General features: G+C 39.1%; 1 protein-coding gene across 5 annotated transcripts in view; it reads right to left on the reverse strand.

The window, feature by feature from the left end:
• Window positions 1-428: 428 nt before the first annotated feature.
• Window positions 429-21958, reverse strand: part of MINPP1 (multiple inositol-polyphosphate phosphatase 1) — a 41029-nt gene continuing 19499 nt past the window's right edge. For 4 of the 5 annotated variants that reach the window (XM_040975770.1, XM_040975766.1, XM_040975769.1 and 1 more), the window contains 2 exons: window positions 17949-18082; window positions 429-1774 (listed from right to left, as the gene is read on the reverse strand). In XM_040975770.1, the coding sequence (XP_040831704.1) occupies window positions 1378-1774; window positions 17949-18082 (531 nt within the window). In that variant the 3' untranslated portion in view covers window positions 429-1377. The remainder of the gene's footprint in view (window positions 1775-17948; window positions 18083-21958) is intronic. The other variant, XM_040975767.1, reaches the window with a different exon arrangement.

The following is a 21958-nucleotide window of genomic DNA, read 5'->3' on the forward strand; positions in this document are numbered from 1 at the left end:
CCAGTTCAAATGCTAGCTGTTCCACTTCCTCTTACTTCTTTTGATTAGCTCTCTGTTAATAATGTGTCTGGGAAAGCAGCAGAGGAAGACACAAGGACTTGTGCCCCTGCACCCACACGGCAGACTGGAAAAAGCTCCTGGCTCCTGGCTCCACTTCGGTTTAGCTCTGACTATTGCAGCCATTTGGGGAGTCAATAAGTAATAGAAGATCTCTCTCATTCCTTCTCTCTCTGTAACTGTACCTTCCAAATAAAATAAAAGTTAAAAGATTAAGTTTAAGTGGTCACGAATTAAAATTAAATGGATTATCTATAATCCATTTATTTGAGGAAATTGTTGAGTAGTTACTTGAAATTCTAACCCTTTACTGTTTAAAATGTAACAAGAACAGTAAAAAAAAAAAAGGAAGAAAAAAAAACTCTGGTAAGTAAAGTCATAAGAATTTTATTACAGCAAACAGATCTCATGGTATTTGACACAACTCAACTATTTCTTCAAAATAGGCTCAATTTCATGAAAACAAAGCAAGCCATAATGAAGTTTTTATTGGAAAAAAAAATCCCCAACCAACCAAAAATACATCTCATATAACAAAATACAAAGCCAGAGAGCAATGTGATAACAAGATAGCTAAGCAACAATTTTAAAAGTTTTCATTCCATCCATCTGACTTGTTACTGGTTCTGTTGGTCCTTCCATTGCTATATATGTAAAAGCTGTATGGTAATCTATGACAACTTTTCAAGACTTACTAGAAGCTTAAGGAAATAACTGAAAAAGTACCGCAGTATTTTATAAATAGTAGCAACAAAAATATTTTTTATCTTGCTTCAGTGAACATATCTTGAAATCAGACTGTTTTATAATAGTTTCAAATTCTCATCTACAAAAATGTTTTCTTCCCAAGTGATGCTATGCTTATAATCAAAATATTTCTGAATAATAAAGACAATTAATACTGCAACTGTCCTACCTGAGGGGAAAATGCAAACTGTAGCACATTTGGTAAAGTCCCCAGGTTCAGTTCAACCACGTGACCAGTTGCAAATTAGCATTTTACTTTGCTACTAAAGGTTTTTTTCAAGTATCATTTGAAATCACAATTTATCTCAGTGTGAGGTTTCCTATGTAAGCAGGAAGAATTTTATTTCTGTTAACATCTGCAGTGCCAGCTGTTGCCTGGGACAGATATGTTTCCCCTTAAAAGAGCTGCTCCAGTGAAGAATCATTTCTTACATATATTGTCCAGACACCCTCCCCCAATTTTTTTCTATGGAAAAAAATGTGAAAGCTTTTTGCAATCAACGGATTGCCTACCTCTTAAGCATGTAATCACCCCTACAGTTTGCTTAAGATTTACAAGTTTTCTTCAGTTGCTCACAGCTCATCAGATGTGCTGTTCACCTTCGGTAATTCACATTCTTCACTGTTCTGACAACCCTGAAGGATGTCCTTATAATGGTTCTTCAGATCTTCATACAAAGAAGCAGTCTCCTGCGAGTGAGCCAAGGGTAACACCTTTTCATTCAGTAACATCTGCACTTGGAATTCTTCTTTAGGAGTCTTAGCATTCTCACAATGGTAAAGCACAAAGATCAGGTTCGAGGCGTAAGGTACAATGTGGCCACTTCGGAACTTCCGGTGCATTTGTTCCTTATAATTATAAGCTGTCAGGGGTTCCTTGTCTTTGAAGTAGCCCATGAGAGAAAGCAGTGGTAGAAGAGTTTCTGCATGACCAAACTGGAGAATGACTGGAGAAGAAATTGGTTGAGACCTTAAAAGAAACATGAGGGGAAAAAAAAGAGAATATATATTCACAGTACAGAACAATGTCTCATTTGTAACTTGTTCAATTTCTTCTCATTTTTAAAGTTTAAATAGTTCCGTGGTTTGTTTTGTTTTGTTTTATCTTCTTATATATCACTCAAGCAAATGGCTGAAATTCTGTGTGGCAAAAAACAGAACCTTGTACATTGGAAGTCACGTTTCAAAATCCAGGATCACTCTCATGACGTTAATCCATCTAAAATACTGTACTTGCAAAGTATGCTGCGTATAAGAGAACTTGAAGCAGATATTTCAACACTATTGCCTTTTATAACTGAAACTAAGCCAACTGGCCCTTAGTAAATAGGCTACTTCATGGAGCTCTTCAGAATAAATTTTAAATGTTATTACTATTTTTTTAAAAAATAAGGATAAACATCATTCAGTAATTTTTTTTTTGTTAATATCAAGTCTGAACAATGAATGGTAATTCATGTAACGCTCTGATGATTTACAAGACCCAATCTGTGTATAAAATCCAGAACAGAGCCAGGGAAGCAGAAAGAGGTAACACACCCATGCCAACACAGCATGTCCCTGTGCTAGAAGTAGGAGCTTACACAGCGCCAGAAACAGAAACTGCTTTCAACACTATCAGCTAAGGTATTTTTCTTCAAGTTCTTTTTTTTTTTTCCCCTGTAACTTTTTCCTGGTAAAGAAATCTTTTTACAAGAAGCAATGAATGACTGCTTAGCTCTTTTCCAACTTTTATAGAACAAATACGACTCCTGTTCTTAAATACAGTTTGTAAATCTATTTACCCAAAACCAGCCATCTGACTTCTTGCCAGTCACTTTCCACGTCGACTTATAACTTAAGTGTATCTGGATTTCTAGGACAGACACAGAAGTGTTGGATCATCCTGATTCCCCACATGAAAACAGAGAGCAAGTCCAAAACCCATGAGAAACATTCACAAATAATGAAGTGGAAAAGTAACCCCATCAGCCACTAGATAGCCTCAAGAATCACATATCACCTCAAGAATCACATATCATCAGCGTCTGCTGGAGAAAGCAGAGAGAAACCAGAGCTGAATTGAGGACAGAACCCCAAACAGCCTATTTGTATTTGCTTGAAATGGCAGGGGGCCACCCTGAGGGAGCTGCTGAAGCCAGAAGGTATCAGCCTATTCTAGTACTTGGTGAGGGTGAGGCAGGTTAGGCGAGGGTCCTGGAGAAATCTAGTCCTGGTGCACATCCCAAGCAGGGCCCACACTGCACAGAAACTGCCGGGCATGGGGCCAAGCATAGGCAGGAATGAATAGCAGAGACAAAGGGAAGAGCAGGTTCAGAGGAGAGCAAACCCCACACACCTGCAAGGCACCCACATGGGGAAAAGGAACTCTGAGACTAGCAATGCAATCTGATGCAGGCCTGCTTCTAAGACAGAGATGGGGAACCTTAACTCTTGCCAAGGGTCATGCAGGTAGCTATGTCATCATTTACAGGCCATGAAAACTTATCAACTTAAAAATTAGCCTGCTACAAATGTATTAAATTTCAAGTCCTACTTGTGAATGCCAGAACAAATGATTTCCTACATGGCCTGCAGGTGAGACATTACCCACTCCTGCTATTCTAAATGGTCCCAGAAACTGAACACATATTAACACAGACAAAAGGAAAGAAGCAAAGTGAAATCCATACAGAAAACAAAGCTATGCAACAGGGGTTGACACAGTGGTGCAGCATGCCAATCCCTCTGCCCTGTGGTGCCAGCCATATGGTCACTGATTGATGTTCCACCTGCTCCACTTCCAAGCCAGCTTTCTGCTCACAGCCTGGGAAAGCAGTGGGGGAGTGGTCCAAGTTCTCTGGCCCCTGCACCCACATGGGAGACCTGAAAGAAGCTCTTGGCATCTAGCTTCAGAACACTTCAGCTCTGGCTATTACGGCCATTTAGAAAGTGAATCAGTGGATAGAAGACTTTCTCTGTCTCTTTCCTCTCTGTAAAAATTTGCCTTTCAAATAAAAACAAATCTTAAAAAAACAAACTTACGGTAGAAATACCCATTTAGGAAACTGAGACACTATAATACAATATTTCAAAATAAACTAAAGAATAAATATTCACTATTTTGAGACTAATATTCTTTGAAAGATGTAAAATTCCAAAGCCATTCATCAAAAGGACATTCTAAGTCCCTCACCATCATTATTACACATTATTTAGGCCATCAAAAGTAATGAAAACCAGGGCCTAGTGAGGTAGCGTAGTGGTTAAATCCTCACCTTACACGCACTGAGATCCCCTAGTGGTGCCAGTTCATGTCCCGGTTGATTCTCTTCCCATCCAGCTCCCTGCCTCTGGCCTGGAAGGCAGTACAGGATGGGCCAAAAGCCTTGGGACCTGCACCCACGTGGGAAACCTGGAGAAAGCTCCTGGCTTCACACTGGCTCAGCTCTGGCCATTGCTGCCACTTGGGAGGGAATCAGCAAATAGAAGATCTTTTTCTCTGTCTCTATAAATCTGCCTTTCCAATGAAAATAAATGAATCTTAAAAAAAATAAATTAAAAAAAAATGTAAGTACTCAAAACCACACCCAGCACGATGGCTCAATGCCTCAACTTGCAAGTGCCAGGATCCCATATGGTTCATGTCCAGGCGAAAACTATTGTGTTCAGTTATCTAAAATGGGAGGACTTTTCAAAGGTCCACATGGGTAATCTATTGAATGCAACAGGTCCTATCATTCCATGCTAAGTGCAACGTACAGCTCTTCTTTTTAAGAGGGTGGGGGAGGGATTTGAGGGTAAAAGAATAAAAACACAAACCATTTTCTTGGATCTTGCAGACTAGTATCTAAGTGCTACGGGAACCCAGAGAAGGGAAGTGAATTCTGTGCAAGAAGAACTGAAGGTCTTGCTGAGGAGGTAGCGTCTGAACAGGGTCCTGAATACATTCTTAATGTGTGTCATAATCAGATGAGATACTCATCACTACAGGCTTCGTAGCTGCTTCATACGATGATGTAGATATTTTAAACTTATTTGAAAGACAGTTACAGAGAAAGGGGACACACACACAGAGATCTTCCATCCACTGGTTCACTCCTCAGATGGTTACAATGGCCAGGGCTGGACCAATCCTAAGACAGGAGCTTCATCCAAGCCACTCATGTGGGTGCAGTGGCCCAAGTATTTGGGGGATCTTCTGCTGTTTCCCAGGTGCATTAGCAGAAAGATGGATTAGAAGCAAAGCAGCCATGACTCCAATCAGAGCCTGTATGGGATGCCAGCACTTCAGACAGTGATTTCATCAGCAACACCACAATGCTAGCCCCCCAAATCAGTATTTTAATGCTGCAGCTTCATTGATTATTTTAAATTATTTTAAGTGAAATCAGTTTTTATATGAGAAACACAGTATTTCAGTATACTAGTTAAGGACGACTATATTGTTAGTAGTTGGCAACAAGGTTCCTGTTACAAAAATATGGACTGGCCATGCAATATGCAATTTGGTCAAAGTACACGTAAAATCCTACAGAATAAGAACATTGATTATTTCTTAAATAAAGCATCAGTTTTATACAAGAATGTAAAAAAGGCAAAGATCACACTTTCAGGCTTTTCATCTGAAATGAATATGCAATAAAAACTTGAATAAAGAGATACTGTCCTATAAAAACTCAGCATCAACCATGTGAGGTGATGAACAGAGCAGAAATACTATTTCAGGAACATACTATATGACTAACTGCCTCCTACAGTTACGGGAAAGATGTCTCTATGAGGTTAACAAGACCTGCTTCTTTCTCTTAGTAATTCTTACTACATTTATTGCCTTATATTCTCAACTTTGAATTCAATTTGATTGGTAATAAAGACTGTTTGCACCTAAATTTTCATTCTAGTGATGAAAATAGGGATATTTCATGGAACTCTGTATCTAGGCCAAATCTCCAGTGAGTCAGAAATAGCTACCTGACACCCCACTGACAAGCACTCCGAGTTGTAGTCAGAACTGATATGAAAAGATTCCGTATTTGCCACACACACTCTTTCCCATAAATACTGGCCTCTCCATCGTCTCCCTGATTTTCCAGACAGACCTAAAATCAGTTTGGCCATTTCCAGGGTACCAATTATAAGTCACTGTAACCTAAGCACATTTGAGTTAATATTATGATGTTACATTTTTGCTTTCTGACAATAACTTCACTACTGGTCAGGTGTATTAAAAGCAACACAAATACACCTATGTGTATTATACACCTATATAATCAATCACCTAAAGGAAAAATGCACAAACTATTCCTATTTTCATGTGCACCAATCTTTACTGGACATAGAATAAAAAAGATCTTGATTGGTTTGGTTTATGTCTTCCTCAAAAAAAAAAAGTCAAGAAACAAGACTCAAAAACATGGAACAAGCAAGATTTATTTCAGAAAGAACTCATTCATAAAACTTTTTAAAAAGAAGCCCTATTCTTATAGTTAGAATGTGATTTAGTCCCCCAAACTCATATATATGTTTCATCCCCAAAGTCTCATTCATGTTACTGGTGAACAGATTAATGTTAAAAGGTTGATGGATTAAAGGTTTAAGATTTTATCTACCTACAGCATCTGCAAGATGGGCCTCGTGGGAGCTCTTTAGGTCACTGAGGAATAACCTCAGAAGGCAGTATTAGATCAGGCAAGCAGTTCAGGCTTCTGGCTCACTATGTGATCATCTCTGCCATTCTCAAGCCACACTAGATACTTAAACCAAAAATCAGCCTGCCTAGGGTCCAAGAAACACCTGAAGCCAACCTTATTCCTTCCTTCCTAAGTCTCTCAGGTATTTTGCTCAAAGTAACAAAAGGCCCACTATTAATATTTTATTACATATGCTGCCAACATGAACATTGCATTAAAATGCTAAAGGGAACAAAAATTATTTTTAAGTAGCTATGCAAGGCATACATAGTTTTTAAGAAAGCAAATTTTATTTTTTTGTTTAATCATTTTTACTAAATGTCTAGGTTGAAGTTTTAAGGCTAGGAAGCAGAATTTAGTACAAGTCACATCTAAAAAAGTATTAAGCAATTTTTGCTTATTTCAAAAGTACTCCCACTAAGTAACAACTTGAAGTTCAAATAATTGAGGTTTAAAACATAAATTTCTTTCTTCACTATTTTGTTTTTCCTATCCTGAATTCAATTTCTTTACCCTTAGTGGCTCAAGTGAAAACTAGAATAAAGACAACAAAATAATTTTTATTATGCCCTCCAAAAAGCCTTTTTTCTCACGGCTGCCAAGAAACGTGAAGCGCTAACTCATAATTTGAGGTATATAATCCAAGAACTTACCTAATAATTTTCTGCCATGTAAAGGATACTTCAAAGAAGTACATAGAAACTACACATGGTTTCAGATTTTTTTTTTGCACCAAAATACATTTTTTAACTTTGTAAACAATTTTAAATATTTTTTTATCTGACAGGCAGGGAGACAGAGAAATAGAGGGCTGCCACTCACTGTTCAGTCCCCAAATGTCTTCAACATCAGGAACTGGACCAGATTTAAAACAGGCGTTGGGAACTCAATCTAGGTCTCCCACTGGCGTGTCAGGGACCTAATAACTTTAGCCATTACCAGCTGCCCCCAAGATGCCCATCAGCAGGAAGGCAGAATCAGAAGCAGACCCAGGATTCCAACCTAGGATGGGCACTACAGTATGGGGTGTGGGCATCCCAAGAGACACTTTAATTTGCACTGAATGCCTGCCCCAAACTTACCTTCTAATTCCATTTTCCAACAAACTTTTTTGAAGAACCCTCTTAAAGTTCAAATCAGGGGTCCATTTACAACTAACAATGTAATGATGCTTTTTAACAAGAAAGGATAAACAAGCAAACTGATTCCTACCACACTGAAACTCACTACAAGAAAAATACCAAGCTCTGGTATATTAAAAAGCTATTCCCATGGAGGTGTCTGTGACCATAAGTAGTTTATTTTCCCTCTAGAAGGTTAATCTAATCCCTCTTAAACACCTGCACAGGCTCGTTATGTTTTTTGTCCTTCGTTAAGACTGAACTCAAATTTCTATTTTCTCTGGCCAAGTTAAGTGGAGTAAGTGTTAAATGGAAAAACATATCACATTTTCTTTTACATAAAATCGAAACATCAAATATGGGACTTGCATCATTCTGCTAGAAACTTAAAGAGTTGTGGGGTTTGTGTGTGTACGTTTACAATAGTATTTTTCTGTTTCTTTTCATAACTTTAAGCATCTCAAAGCAAATATATAAGAGTAGTTATTGTCCAATTTTCACTAAAAGCATCATCCAGGTTTTTACAAAATATATCAGTAATTTCTGCAAGAAATTGACTTGTTTTCGTATCTAAGAACATGGTTACTCTTTGCTTTGTGCATAACTCACATTAAAATTTAAAGAATTCAATCTGGTTCCAAGCCACTTATTTCTTAGGAATTGATGTACTCTGGTTGTTAGAAAATGCCCACGCTATATGAAAGAGCCACAGTCACAGTTTTTCTGTTAGTACACTGAAACCCCAAGCATGTCACAAGGACTCTGCTGGATTGCATTCCCAATCTCCTCCAAAGCAGAGGCGGTCTGTGGTTAGGACCAAAACACTGGCAGCAGCAAACTGGTGTGAGCATTTGCGTGAGTAAGAGAGCAGGTGCCTGCGCGGGGGGCAGTGGGAGGGTTATAAAGTAGGTAGATAGAGGACAAAAGGGGAAGAAATGGGAAATGAGTTACTTCTGTTACATGACTCTCTATATATGGCTGCTGGATATTACTTTGTCATCAAGTGACTGAAAATACAAAGATTAATTTATTCTACTCTATCAATAGCCCCACATAGCCTTCTGAGCCACTGCCATTCAGTGAACAGAGTTGAGATTCAGGGTGCCATGAGTAAATGGACCAAACTTTTTTTCTTTTAAAAGAAAAAAAAATAAGAATGAAAATTTTTGGCAGGAAGACATAAATATTTTTTTTTTAAGATTTATTTTTTTTATTATTTTTTCATTGGAAAGGCGGATATACAGAGAGGAGAGACAGAGAGGAAGATCTTCCGTCCGATGATTCACTCCCCAAGTGAGCGCAACGGGCCGATACTATGCCAGTCCGAAGCCAGGAGCCTCTTCTGGGTCTCCCACGCAGGTGCAGGGTCCCAAAGCTTTGGGCTGTCCTCAACTGCTTTCCCAGGCCACAGGCAGGGAGCTGGAAGGGAAGCGGGGCTGCCGGGATTAGAACCGGCGCCCATATGGGATCCCGGGCGTGCAAGGCGAGGACCTTTAACCACTTGCGCCACCGCGCCGGGCCCGACATAAATATTTTTAAGGAATGCCTGTCAAGAGACCCAACATACTCAATATCCACTGCAACTGTGGTTCTTAACTTTTGAGGAGCATAAAATCATTTCAGAATTTGACTAAGCTATTTGAGAACTAAAAGAAAAAACATGCACACTCATAAAAACCTGGATCCAGTTTTAGGAGATGCTCTACAGTCAGGACTCTGTGCTATATACCTTAGAATCTTCCATCCTGAGAATATTACACCTACAATTCTCCTGAATTTCCAAAGATTGGCTATTTTTATTCTAATGAATTCTGTACTTAAAACATGTAACATATGAATTATTTTAAAATACTTAATATCAAGTAAAGAATAATTCAGATGTCCAACAACTGGTTTTGAATCTGTCTATTTTTCATGCATATTTGTTTCTGATGGTATTTTCTGTGACCTGACTACCTATAATGATTTCTTACTTTGGGACTCTCAGCAAAATAGCGTCCCACAGAACAGGGAACACAGAAGCACAGAATGGAACAACATCTTTTACTCTGCTCTAATTTTAAAACAAGCATTAATCTTGGGACAAAACCACTTTAAAGGTGTACACTGCCCTGAACTGTGGGCAATGGCCTACATTGTCTTGTACCTAGACAAGTGTTATACTGCTGGAAAAAAAGCAGGCACCCTGGGCCTGGTTAATGCCAAATCTGTGTTAACCATACCAGTGTGCCAGCCTATTAGCCTATAGTCACCTAGCCTATTCTATCTTTTTTTCCCTAAAGATGGAGGGGGAGGCCACGGGTGCCAGGTATGTGAGCCTGGGTACTTAGTCCCACCTGCATGTTGAGTCCCAGGACTGTGAGTCTGGTGGAGGGGGCTCTGGCAAGGCCCAGGTCAGGTGGCCTGAGCACCAATGCTGCTGGGTGAAGTCCAGAGGCGTGCTTGTGGATGCTTAGTTGTAACGATGCAGGGTGTCTGGGGGATGGCACAGGTCAGAGTGTGCAGGGACATGAGGGCTCATGTCCAGGATCAGTGGACTGACCACAGAGTGCATGTGTCAGAACGGGCCACCTCAGTGGAAAAGACAAGCAGTGGGTGGCAGGCCCAAATGCACACGGAGGATTATGGCAGTGCACTGGGGTCTGCAGAAGATATACAGCACTACAGCAGAGAAAAGAGGGCAGAACAAACTGGACAACTACCCCAATCAAGTGATGACAGCAAATATCTGGGTGAATGGAGTCTCTAAGGTCAACCATGTCAGCCAAAGGACCTTGAAAGGAAAATTTACTCATCCTTGTACCAGTGAGAACGACAGCATTTCAGAACTAAAGAAAACACTTAAGCAGAATCCTCAGAGCACGATCCACATCGGGGATGCTGAGTTGTTATCAAGTGGCCGTTCCCTATTCCTGATTACTGGGACAATTGGGAGGCTGGGTGCGGATTCTCCCCTCATCTTCCCCCCAAGACAGAGGAAAAAGAAAAAGAAAATTCGGAAACAATGGTTTTACCCACTTTCCCCTAACTCTTGATCTTTCCCACCCTGATCAACTATGTAAACATCATGAAAAATTGAAAAAAAGAATATACATTTCATTAAAAACACTGGAAAATGTATATAACACAAACATAAGAAAAAATAAATAATCTATACGAATGTACAGAAACCATCAGAATGTCTTAGGGTTATGATCCAGTCAACTCTTATGTTACCTTATTTCATTTTTTTTAAAGATGTGCTTGTTTGTTTTATTTATTGGAAAGGCTGATATAAAAAGAGGAGATACAGAAAAAAAGATCTTCCAGCCACTGGTTCACTCCCCCAGGTGATCCCAACAGCCAGAAGTCAGCAGATCCAAAGCCAGGAGCCAGGAACTTCTGGGTCTTCCACAAGAGTGCAGGGTCCCAAGACCTTGGGCCATCCTCTACTGCTTTCCCAGGCCACAAGCAGGGAGTTAGATGGGAAGTGAAACTGCTGGGATTAGAACCAGCGCCCATACGGGATCCCAGCATGTTCAAGGCAAGAACTTTAGCTGCTAGGCCACGCTGCCGGTCCACCCCCCCCAAAAAAAATATTTACTTTGAAGTCTGAAATTGCATCACTAAATCTGGGTTGATTATAACGCATGTGTTCAAAATAGGTAAAATATACAAAACAAATACTTAAAAGTCATTCAAAAAGCTTAACCAGAAAAATAATAATTGCATGTTTTTCCCCCAAATGCACTCAGCTAGATCTTTCTAAGCTCTTAATTCATGTTTCACACTCAACTGATATTACTTCAAGTATATTTTTAAACATGATCCAGGCATATCAGATAGAGCTTTATACAACTCATAATTCCCCGGCTTATGTAAGTGCACAAATAAGCAACATGAACCAGCAGAGATATGAGATGCTTTGGGAAGAAAATCACCATAAAAAAAGGCTTTATTTCAGGTCATCTTATACCTCTGATTGCAACATCAAATCCAGCGAGCACATGGAGAACCATCAACAACAGCTTAACAAAAATCAAGAACAGAAAGAACACCATCAGCATAAAGCTTTTCTCAAGCAAAACTACACAGAAGTAGAATAAGGGGATCAGACTTACCATTCCACCTCAAAGTACTAGAAAGTCAAACCAAAACAGACGAAAGAACAGTTTTCAGAAATTCAACACGTGACACTGGGGGAGAAAAGGAAAGGAAATGAGGTGTTCCCACTCACCACCTAGTTTGCAGGCACATAAAGAGGAAGCCTGAACAGCAGGGCAACCATGAGACGGGAGTGAGAATTCAGGGAAGCCATGCTGGCTTGATCCACAGGACGCAGTACCAGAGAAGAGACCCTGGAGAGAGCGCTGCAGCTCAGCAGGGGCTTCCCTCCTGTTTCCAGCAGGCATTACTCAGCACAACCATGAGAGAAAACCACAGATCTGAAGGAAAACAGCTGTAAAGGAACAGGCAAAAAAATTCTCAAAGCTAACATAGGGGGCAGGAACAGTATGTGTTCACTTAGCCAACTAGGAAAACTTCAACATAAACAGGATATAATACAGATACTGGGGAGGAAATGCCTTAATGGTAGTACAAAAATCAGCTCATCAAAAGCTGTTATTAACTAGATGCCTGTCAAAAGAGGAATGAATAAAGAAACTGCGGTGTATCTTGTCCATGGAATACTACTAAGCCATTAAAAATGAAATTCTATCATTTACAACAAAATGATCCCAATCAAAGACTCTCATGGTCAGTGAAATAACCTAATCCCAATGGACAAACCATACATTCTCTGATATAAGGCAACTTTCATGTAAAACACAAGACAAACAGGTACACAGGTAAACATGTATATACATATATTCTCATAGATGAATTATAAAATAGAGACTAGCATTCCAGGAAGCGAATATATATTGAATATGCAATTATACTCTCAAATAAAAGAAAAACTCCTAACAAAACTGTTAAATACTTCTTGACAATCGGATGCTAGACTTTATACCACTATTTATATCTACAATGCCATGATGCACTTAGATAGCAGAATGATAGACATGTGAATGCTGATGAAGCCTTATACAACTGAATAATATGGGGGAAAACAGTGTGGGGAGGAAGGGGAAATCCCTGTGCTTACGGAATCATATCATGAAAACAATTTTTAAAAAGGTGTTATGGGGGCCCGATGTGGTGGCCTAGCAGCTAAAGTCTCGCCTTGAACACGCTGGGATCCCATATGGGCGCAGGTTCTAATTCCGGCAGTTCCACTTCCCATCCAGTTCCCTGCTTATGGCCTTGGAAAGCAGTGGAGGACGGCCCAAAGCTTTGGGACACTGCACCTGCATGGGAGACCTGGAGGAGTTTCCTGGATCCTGGCTCCAGATCGGCACAGCACCGGCCGTTGCGGTCGTTTGGGGAGTGAATCATCAGATGGATGGTCTTTCTCTCTTTCTTTCCTCCTCTCTGTATATCTGACTTTCCAATAAAAATAAATAAATTTTTTTTAAAAGATTTATTTATTTTTATTGGAAAGGCGGATATACACAGAGGAGAGACAGAGGAAGATCTTCCATCTGATGATTCACTCCCCAGGTGAGCAGCACAAAGGCCGATGCTATGCCAGTCCGAAGCCAGGAGCCTCTTCCAGGTCTCCCACGTGGGTGCAGGGTCCCAAAGTCTTGGGCCGTCCTCGACTGTTTTCCCAGGCCACAGGCAGGAAGCTGGATGGGAAGCAGGGCCGCCAGGATTAGAACCGGAGCCCATATGGGATCCCAGGCGTGCAAGGCGAGGACCTTAACCGCTGCGCCACCGTGCCGGGCCCAAAATAAATAAATCTTTAACAACAACAACAACGAAAAGGTGTTATGGGCCCAGTGTGGTAGGTGGAAGCTAAAGTCTTTGCCTAACACACGCAGGGATCCCATATCAGGCACCAGTTCTAATCCCAACAGCCCCACTTCCCATCCAGCTCCCTGCTTGTGGCCTGGGAAAGCAGTCAAGGATGGCCCAAAGCCTTGGGACCCTGCACCCATGTGACAGATCCGGAAGAAGCTCTGGGCTCTTGTCTTCAGATCAGCTCAGCTCCAGCCATTGCGGCCACTTGGGGAGTGAATCATCAGATGGAAGATCTTCCTCTTTGTCTCTCCCCCTCTCTGTATATCTGACTTTCCAATAAAAATAAATAAATCTTTAAAAATAAATAAAATAAAAAGGTGTTACTAAAAAAGCAAATCACAAACTATGAAAAGTATTTGCAAAGGTTAAATCTAACAAGCAACTTATATCTAGTATATAAATAACTCCTACAATGACAATAATGGAGAATACAACTCAAATTTAAAAATGGGCAAAAAAAATTAAAGTGGGCAGAAAGATTTGAACAGGCTTTACCATAGTGGTTAACATATACGGTAAACAATTAGAAGAAAAGATGCAATCACTAGCTACCAGGGAAGCACAAGGCCTACTATAAGACTCAGCTAAAATGTGAGATTGGAACTCTCAAACACTGATAGAAAAAGTTCAACAGTTCAGAAGAAGTTCATAAGTTCATAAAAAGTGCATAAGAAGCAAAAATCTCCCCTATAAGATAAGCTAGTTTAGTGGCTAAGCTACCACGCACGAAGCCTGATATCCCACATCGAAGGGCTTGGGTTCAAGGCTCAGTTCCAGCTCCTGACTTCAGCACCCTGCTAATGTAGACCATGCAAAGTAACAGATGGCTAGAAGTCACTGGGTTCTTAACACTTGCGCGGAAGTCCTGGCCTGCGTTCCTGACTTTGGCCCAGCCTACCTGTGGCCATACATTCACCTGGGAGATAAACAAGCAGACAAAAGGTCTCACTATTTTCCGACCTGTCCCTTTCTATTTCTGAAATATAAAAAAGTAAACAAATAAGAAACTACATTTAACTATTTCATCCCTAGACTACATCCAAGAGAAAACACATATGCATACAAAGCCCTGAATATTTATAGCTGTTTTATTTGTAATAGCCCTAAAAGCAGAAGCAATTGAAATATCCACCAGAAATAATCAGTGATAAAGTTAGACATGAGATACCAGTCTTTAAAATGAATGAGCTATGGATACAGATAGCAATATAGATGGATTCTATAATCAATATTCTTCATCAAAGAGGCCAAACCAAAAAATGTACATTCTGTAATAGTTACCGTACATAAAATTGCAAAGTATACTGAGTAATCTATAAGGACGGAAAGCAAAGCATCAGTTGCCTGGAATGGGAAATAGTGACAGTGTAATTGAGACTATCATATCCAGATGTGAAGATACAATGCAGTACGCATCTCTATTTCCAAATCAAAGATGGACGCCCAATGAAACTGTTGGACATATCTAGACAATCAGATGCTGGACCATCTGGCCTTGTCTGCACTAGCAATGTCAGATCACACTGAAATATCAGACTGATGAAGTTATGATGACTGCTTAAGAAGGACTACATTATTGTAATAATATGAGAAAAATCAGTAAGAGAGTAGGAATTTGGGGAAGAGGTAGGGAAATCCCAGACCCAATGGAATTGTACCATATATAGGGGAAAAAAAAGTAGGGTAGGCTGGACTTAACTGCTCTCCAAAATGGAATGTTAGCATCACAATGTCAGCCCCCAAAATTTAGTCTCAACTTCAAGATTTCAGTTATAATAATAAAAAAAGCCTAACCCTCCCCTCCCCCAAATTTAAATGGCCACCACAGAACTTTGGACAGGCCAGAAATTTTATTTTAATTGCAGTGATCATGTCACAGGTTGTAGCAATTCATCAAATTGCCCACTTTAAATATGTGCAGTTCACTTTATTACATCAGTTATAGCTCCCAATAAAAGCTGTAGAAAATATTATACTAAAACAAGTACTAGCAGCTGATATTGAGATTAATGAAAAGTCTTCAGTGGCCTGCCTCAGACTCTTTTTTCCCCATTTAACCCCTAATAAATCCCATAATCTAAATGAATCTTAACACTTAACACTAAATGAATCTATTAACACTTGTGTTTTTATCTGTTCAGTGCTGCTATATAATCTCCTTAACAGGACAAAAGTTCTTTGAGATAACTAAGATATGCTTATTTATTTGTATAAATTCTACTGCCTATACCTACATAATAACCTGAACATAGCAAACACTCAAAAAGTAACTGCAAAAAAGCTCTGTATTTAAATAGATCTGGGCCCAGCGCGGTGGCGCAAGTGGTTAAGGTCCTCGCCTTGAACGCCTGGGATCCCATATGGGCTCCGGTTCTATCCCGGCAGCCCCGCTTCCCTTCCAGCTCCCTGCCTGTGGCCCGGGAAAGCAGTCGAGGACGGCCCAAGACTTTGGGACCCTGCACCCTGTGGGAGACCCAGAAGAGGCTCCTGGCTTCGGATCGGCATAGCATCGGCCGTTGTGCTCACTTGGGGAGTGAATCATCGGATGGAAGATCTTCCTCTCTGTCTCTCCTCTCTGTATATCCGCCTTTCCAATAAAAAAATAATAAAAATAAATCTTAAATAGATCTGTCCAGTTTTTTTAAACAAAAAAATCTTACACACCAGTATCCTAATTTAAGAGATGTCCAAGCACTGACAATCACAATCCACACAATCTTCTCAACACAAACATTAAAAGACAAATAACAAACTTTAAAATCAGCATCTAGAAGACAGATTAAGTATATTTTTTAACACAGAGAAAACCATATACCTAGTATGACTTATTTCCAAATGTTGTTCCACTGAAACCATCAAACTGACTGACTTAGCATCCCCCATCAAACACTCTCTTTTCAGTCCCAGACAGATCTTGATCTATCTTCTTCCTTCTTAGAACATTCTCATCAGTCCTCTCCAACCAAATTCTACCTAGACAATTGTCATGATGGTGTCAGTACTTAAAGAATGAGTATAACAATCAATTCCATGGAACAACAGTTATTAAAAATCAAGGGGTGTGTGTGTATCAGCTGAAACCAGGCTTGTCTCAGTTATGCTCTTAGAATTTGCACAGAGTAAGCGTACGCCCCAAATATAGCAAGAACAGATAATGGCAATAAATTTGAGAGTAATTCCAAAAATGTTGGATACAATTCAGTAATAAGTTGAAAAATACGTATCAATGGAAAATAATTGCAGAAATAATAACTAATATATTAATAAACTAACATTAAACAACCTCTGCTTACCTACAATAAAATGCATATAATAGGTAATTAGAATGGAATGAAAGAAGATAAAACAACACAATGTACAACAGTGTTCCACTATTATAACAGCAGAATTGCATATTCTTTCTTAATATGCTGAAAGTTATACCAACAGGTATAGAAGATGCCCCATGGGGCTGGAATAAAGAATCATCTGCAGGTTTGTGGCTTGGGTTTCTTGGAAGATAATAAGAGCACAGACTACAAGAACAATGGGAGCACTAACAATATCCTATTCACTGCTCTAGACACTAAGGAGACAACAAGGAACGGAACAAGCCCTAGAGCCCACACTCGACAACCGAGTGGGAGTCAAAACTTAGGTACTGGAAAGGCAACTGGACATTTGAACCAGCACTCAAATATAGCCAATCTAGTTTTATAAATTTTTGTCTTATTTGGCTAGTAGTTCTCAGCAATCTACACTAGGATTCCTGATGTTCCAGGTTAAAGTGCATGGAATACTGACATCAGAAAGTCATAACAAAAAGACCTAGAATTTCCATATGTTCCTAGAAACTTTGAATACCAAGGTACCTACCCTCTTATAAAGAGTGGGACCTCAGGCAGACGAGCAAAACAGGTACATATTATACCACTACACATTATTTCAATGCTGCCACCTTATGTTAAAACATGGAACTACACAATCTAAAGAAATATTCAATTACAAAACCTGAAAATAGTAAAAGATTAAAGAGTTAACTGGAGGATTAAAAAAAGTTAACATATTAGTCATTTAATGGCTGTAACAGTCTTTAAAAGAACGTTAACAAAGGCCTTATAATGAGAAAATGTCCTTTAAAACAAAAACATTTGGCACTTTCAAAACAAGAGTTGTAGGAGAAGGTTCATAATCATATTATTTATAATGGCAAAAAACAAAAACTAAATGCCTCCAAGCAAAAGTAGATAATATAAACTGTAGCATATTCACCATCATTGTACTGCTGTCAAAAAAAAGAAACTGGCTACATACAAAGTTTCAGAATAAACAGGATTCCAAGCACAGCATACTGTTTGAGTGTATCAACCAATAAAACGCTTTTTAAAAATCACATGCAAACCTTATTTTTATCATTCATTCTAATACATTTAATACAAAGCTTGATAGTCAGCTCAAAATGTACTTCTATTTTTTTAATTTTTACCTCTGTTTTTGCTCAACTGCTCTGTCCAAGTGCTGAAAGATATCTTGAAACAACGTGCAACTGGACCGACTATTAATAGTATAACCATGTCCTCTCTTCCAGTACTGTTTCAGATCATTTAAATATTCTAATACCTGAAAAGAAAAAAATTTTAAAATCATTTTAACATGCTGTCATCAATATAACAATATTTCCTGATTTTATAAAGATTCTTTATAAAAGCTATACTGTCTAATTATTATCCTACACAAAATATATCAGATTTTTCATATTCATTGGTTTATAACCGTCATTTCAAGTATTTAGGAATTAGCCACATGGTCAATGACACAGAGATTTCTGCTGCATTACATATTTGATCCAGGAGAATACTAGGGATTGGAAGTAAAAGCAGTTTAGTAAATCCACATAAGCCGGTATTCATGACAATTCAGGAGAATGGGTTAAGAACAAGCATTCATCACACGTTTCTTCTAAAATTATATTAAGATGATAGTGACGAAACAGGAAAAACACAGAGAAGTTTTATATTTATTTGTTCATTATAGCACAGAAAGATTCCAACAGTGAATTGGGATTTTGACAAGATAGAAAATAAGTTACTTTGGTTCATAAATCAGTTTGCCAAAAATACTAATAAAAGTATTGTAAGGATATGGGACATGAGTCTGAACGGAGGAAAGTATACCGCTATAGACATTTCAGAAAGCAAGACAGCAAAATCTAGGGAAGCACATATACTCTACGCACAAACTCTCAGATCCATTTAACCCTACTTTTTACACATTAATGTTTACACAGGAACACAGCAGAGACTCTACAGGAACGTCTTAGAGGAACTAAACCCCTCCTGGAAATACCTACATTCCACTAGTAGATAGTAACTATCAAACAAACTAAGGTATACATATTCTGTGCAATACTTCACAGTTATCACAGAAGTTACATAATGAGATAATTGACACAACAGATTTTCAAGACACACTGCTGAGTGAAAAGTGGGTTAAGATTAATAAACAGCATAACTTCATTTATTACCAAAACACTAACATAAATACACATGGCACCCTTAACGTTTGAAGAATTACACAAACTATAAGTAAAATCATAGCAAAGTGCTTGAAAGGTAAACGTCAAAACTGACACAAGCTGAGGGGTCAGGGCTCAGTTTGTGAGGTGTTAAAAGGGATCAGGAGGGCAGAGCATCAGAAGAGAAAGCTAGGCAGGAGTCTCATAAACCTGTGAACCAGATGGCAGATCTCAATCCCCGTTTCTTTGCCTTTGAAATAAATTTAAAATAAATGTATTAACCTCAAAGTCAGCAAAAGATAGATCTTCAAAGCATGAGTTACCTGGAGGAGCAAAAAAAAAAAAACAAAAAAACAACAATCTTTCCCTGGAAACAGCCCCTCTGACAGTTTGTGTGACACAAGGTCAGATGGTCAGTGCAAGTAATCAAACTGAAAGAATCCTAATCCTTCTTGCATATGCGCTCATCTGGGCTAGCTAAAACAAGGGGCCAGCGTTGGTGGGCTAATCTAACACCTCTGATGCCACATTCCCACATCAGAATACCAATTCTAGTGTTTTGCTGCTGATCAAGCTCCATGCTATTGTTCCTGGGAAGACAGCAACAAATCAGCCAATGCTTGCGCCCTTGCCACTGATGTAGACCTGAATGTCCACAGCAACATTGTTCATAACAGCCCTAAATTGAAAACAAAATCTCTACCAATAACATAATGAATAAATCATCATACATACATAATGGAATAGCAAACAGCAAAGAAAATATTCCTACATGCAATGGAATGAATAAAACCTTAAAAGCATAATGCTGAAAATGTACAAAAAACATGTACCTGCTTGCTGAGTCTATTACACAAGATTCAAAAACAGAAAAAGATAAATTGCTTCTTAGGAAAAAAAAACAGAGTAATATATATTTATCATACTGAAGAAAAAAGTAAAAACACAATAATGGGGAAATGATCAGAGAGGAAAAACTGAAAAACTAAGTTTGTTGATCTCTGCACATCCGAATGACATGAATGATCTTTATAGTAAAAATATTAAATACCAACACAGATCTAGAAGAAACAGAAACTCTAGATATATCTATTACAGTGGAAAAATACAAAGATGCAAAAAAGGATATCCTACAGAAAAGCATTAGTTTACGGATCTTTTTAAATTTTTCCTTTTTATTTCTATTTTACTTGAAAGGCAAAGAGATGGAGTGCCAAAGTTTCAACTTCTAGCTCTACTTCCATTCAGTCTGCTGCTAATGTATGCCATAGTCGAGGACCTAGGCCCCCGCTACCCATATGGGAGACCCCATTGAGTTCCAGGCTCAGCTTCAGCCCAGCCCACCACTTGATGTTGTAGGTATTTGGAAAGGAAACCAGCAGATGAAGATTAATCTCTCTTTGCCTTTCAAAGAAGTAAAAAGAATTTTCCTTAAAAAAAAAGTAAATATATATAGTGAACACAACAGATGCCTGCCATTGTGTCTCTATGTTACTCTGTATGTCTTATGAATACGCTATATGGCAAAAACAAATTTGAAGCTGTGATCAGCAAGGGATCCTTGAAATGGGGAGAAAATTCTGAAGTATAAGGGGTTACAACGTAATCAGAAGATTCCTTCAGTCAGGGTTACAGAGGTGTTGTAGGGAGAAGACGCAGTGATAGCAAGGAGCCTCTAGAAACTAGAAGAGCAAGGTATGCTCCTTCCCTGCAGGCTCCAGAAACAAGGCTTCCCTCACTCCCTTGATTTCACCCTCATTTTGGATGTGTGATCTCCAGAACGCTAAAGAAAATAGATCTGCATTGTTTTAGTTCACTAATCTGAGGTCATTTATTACAATAGCACAAAAACGAACATAAAACACTAGGGAGAGAGATTAACTATCAGTGATATACAGTACAGAAATACAAGCAGGTGATCAGGGGATGAATAAACAGAGGTTGGCTATGGCCTGAGAAACACACGGTCACTGTGAGGGAAGCAGGCTGTATTTAACCCAGAAATGACCGATCTTCAAAATAAGAGGCCACATGATAGAGTTCTCAGAAAAGGAAAGGAACAGACGTGGCGACAGGCAGGTGAATTTGCCCAAATACTCCAACACCTAGATTAACTGGGTAGGTAAATTCTGTTAAAAAGTGAATTTCCCTTTTGCCAAGACCCACCCATACACAACACTGAAGATCACTTCAATCATGTTCTTCCCTTGGAATCAACCTGAGCAGAGAGAAAGGGAGTTATTCCCAGTGAGTGGCCCTGTAAGCCTCCGTTTATACCTACACTGGCATAAATATTAGCAGTGCCCATTCCACTTCTAAAAGTAGAATTTATAATACAAGCTGCATGACCATCCAAGGCACAAAGCACATCACAGGAAGAGAGACCAGGGAGCCCCTGAATTACACAGAGGGTGAGGAGGATGCTGGGTACTCAAGGCAGCAAAACAAGGAGGCCACCAGAGCCTAGAGCACTGAAGGGAAATACCATATACCTCCTCACTACTGGTCTCCAGCACCCCACAGCAACCACCTACAGAGTCCTTTCCCTGCAAACCATACTCACACACTAGCACAGGAATCATCTTATTACTGTATTCTATTGTTGATTCCTGAAGTTCCTGACAACATAATCATGTGTTGATCTTCCACACTGGGTTGGTAAAATTATTTCAGCTTAAAAATTCCACTCTGTCTGGCAAACAGTATGCTTCTACACAAACTCTGAAATTAAATATTGAAGTTCATCATCAATTTCCATGAGAAATACCTAAGGTTTAATATGTATGCAAGATGTCACAAATCCATATCCTGAGCGATAAGAGCTTAAAATTGCTTAACAAAATAATATTCTCCTACCCCATCTCTGATACCTAACATCCCAAAGTTGACCTGAATTTATCTCCTACAGCCAGTAGAGGCTGAAAGTCAGAAACATGAATAAAGAAAAAGGAAAAAGACAAAAAAAAAAAAAGGAAATGAAG

This window comes from Ochotona curzoniae, unplaced genomic scaffold (genome assembly GCF_017591425.1).
Source record: "Ochotona curzoniae isolate NIBS_2020 unplaced genomic scaffold, NIBS_Ocur_1.0 contig_2692, whole genome shotgun sequence".
NCBI lineage: Eukaryota > Metazoa > Chordata > Mammalia > Lagomorpha > Ochotonidae > Ochotona > Ochotona curzoniae.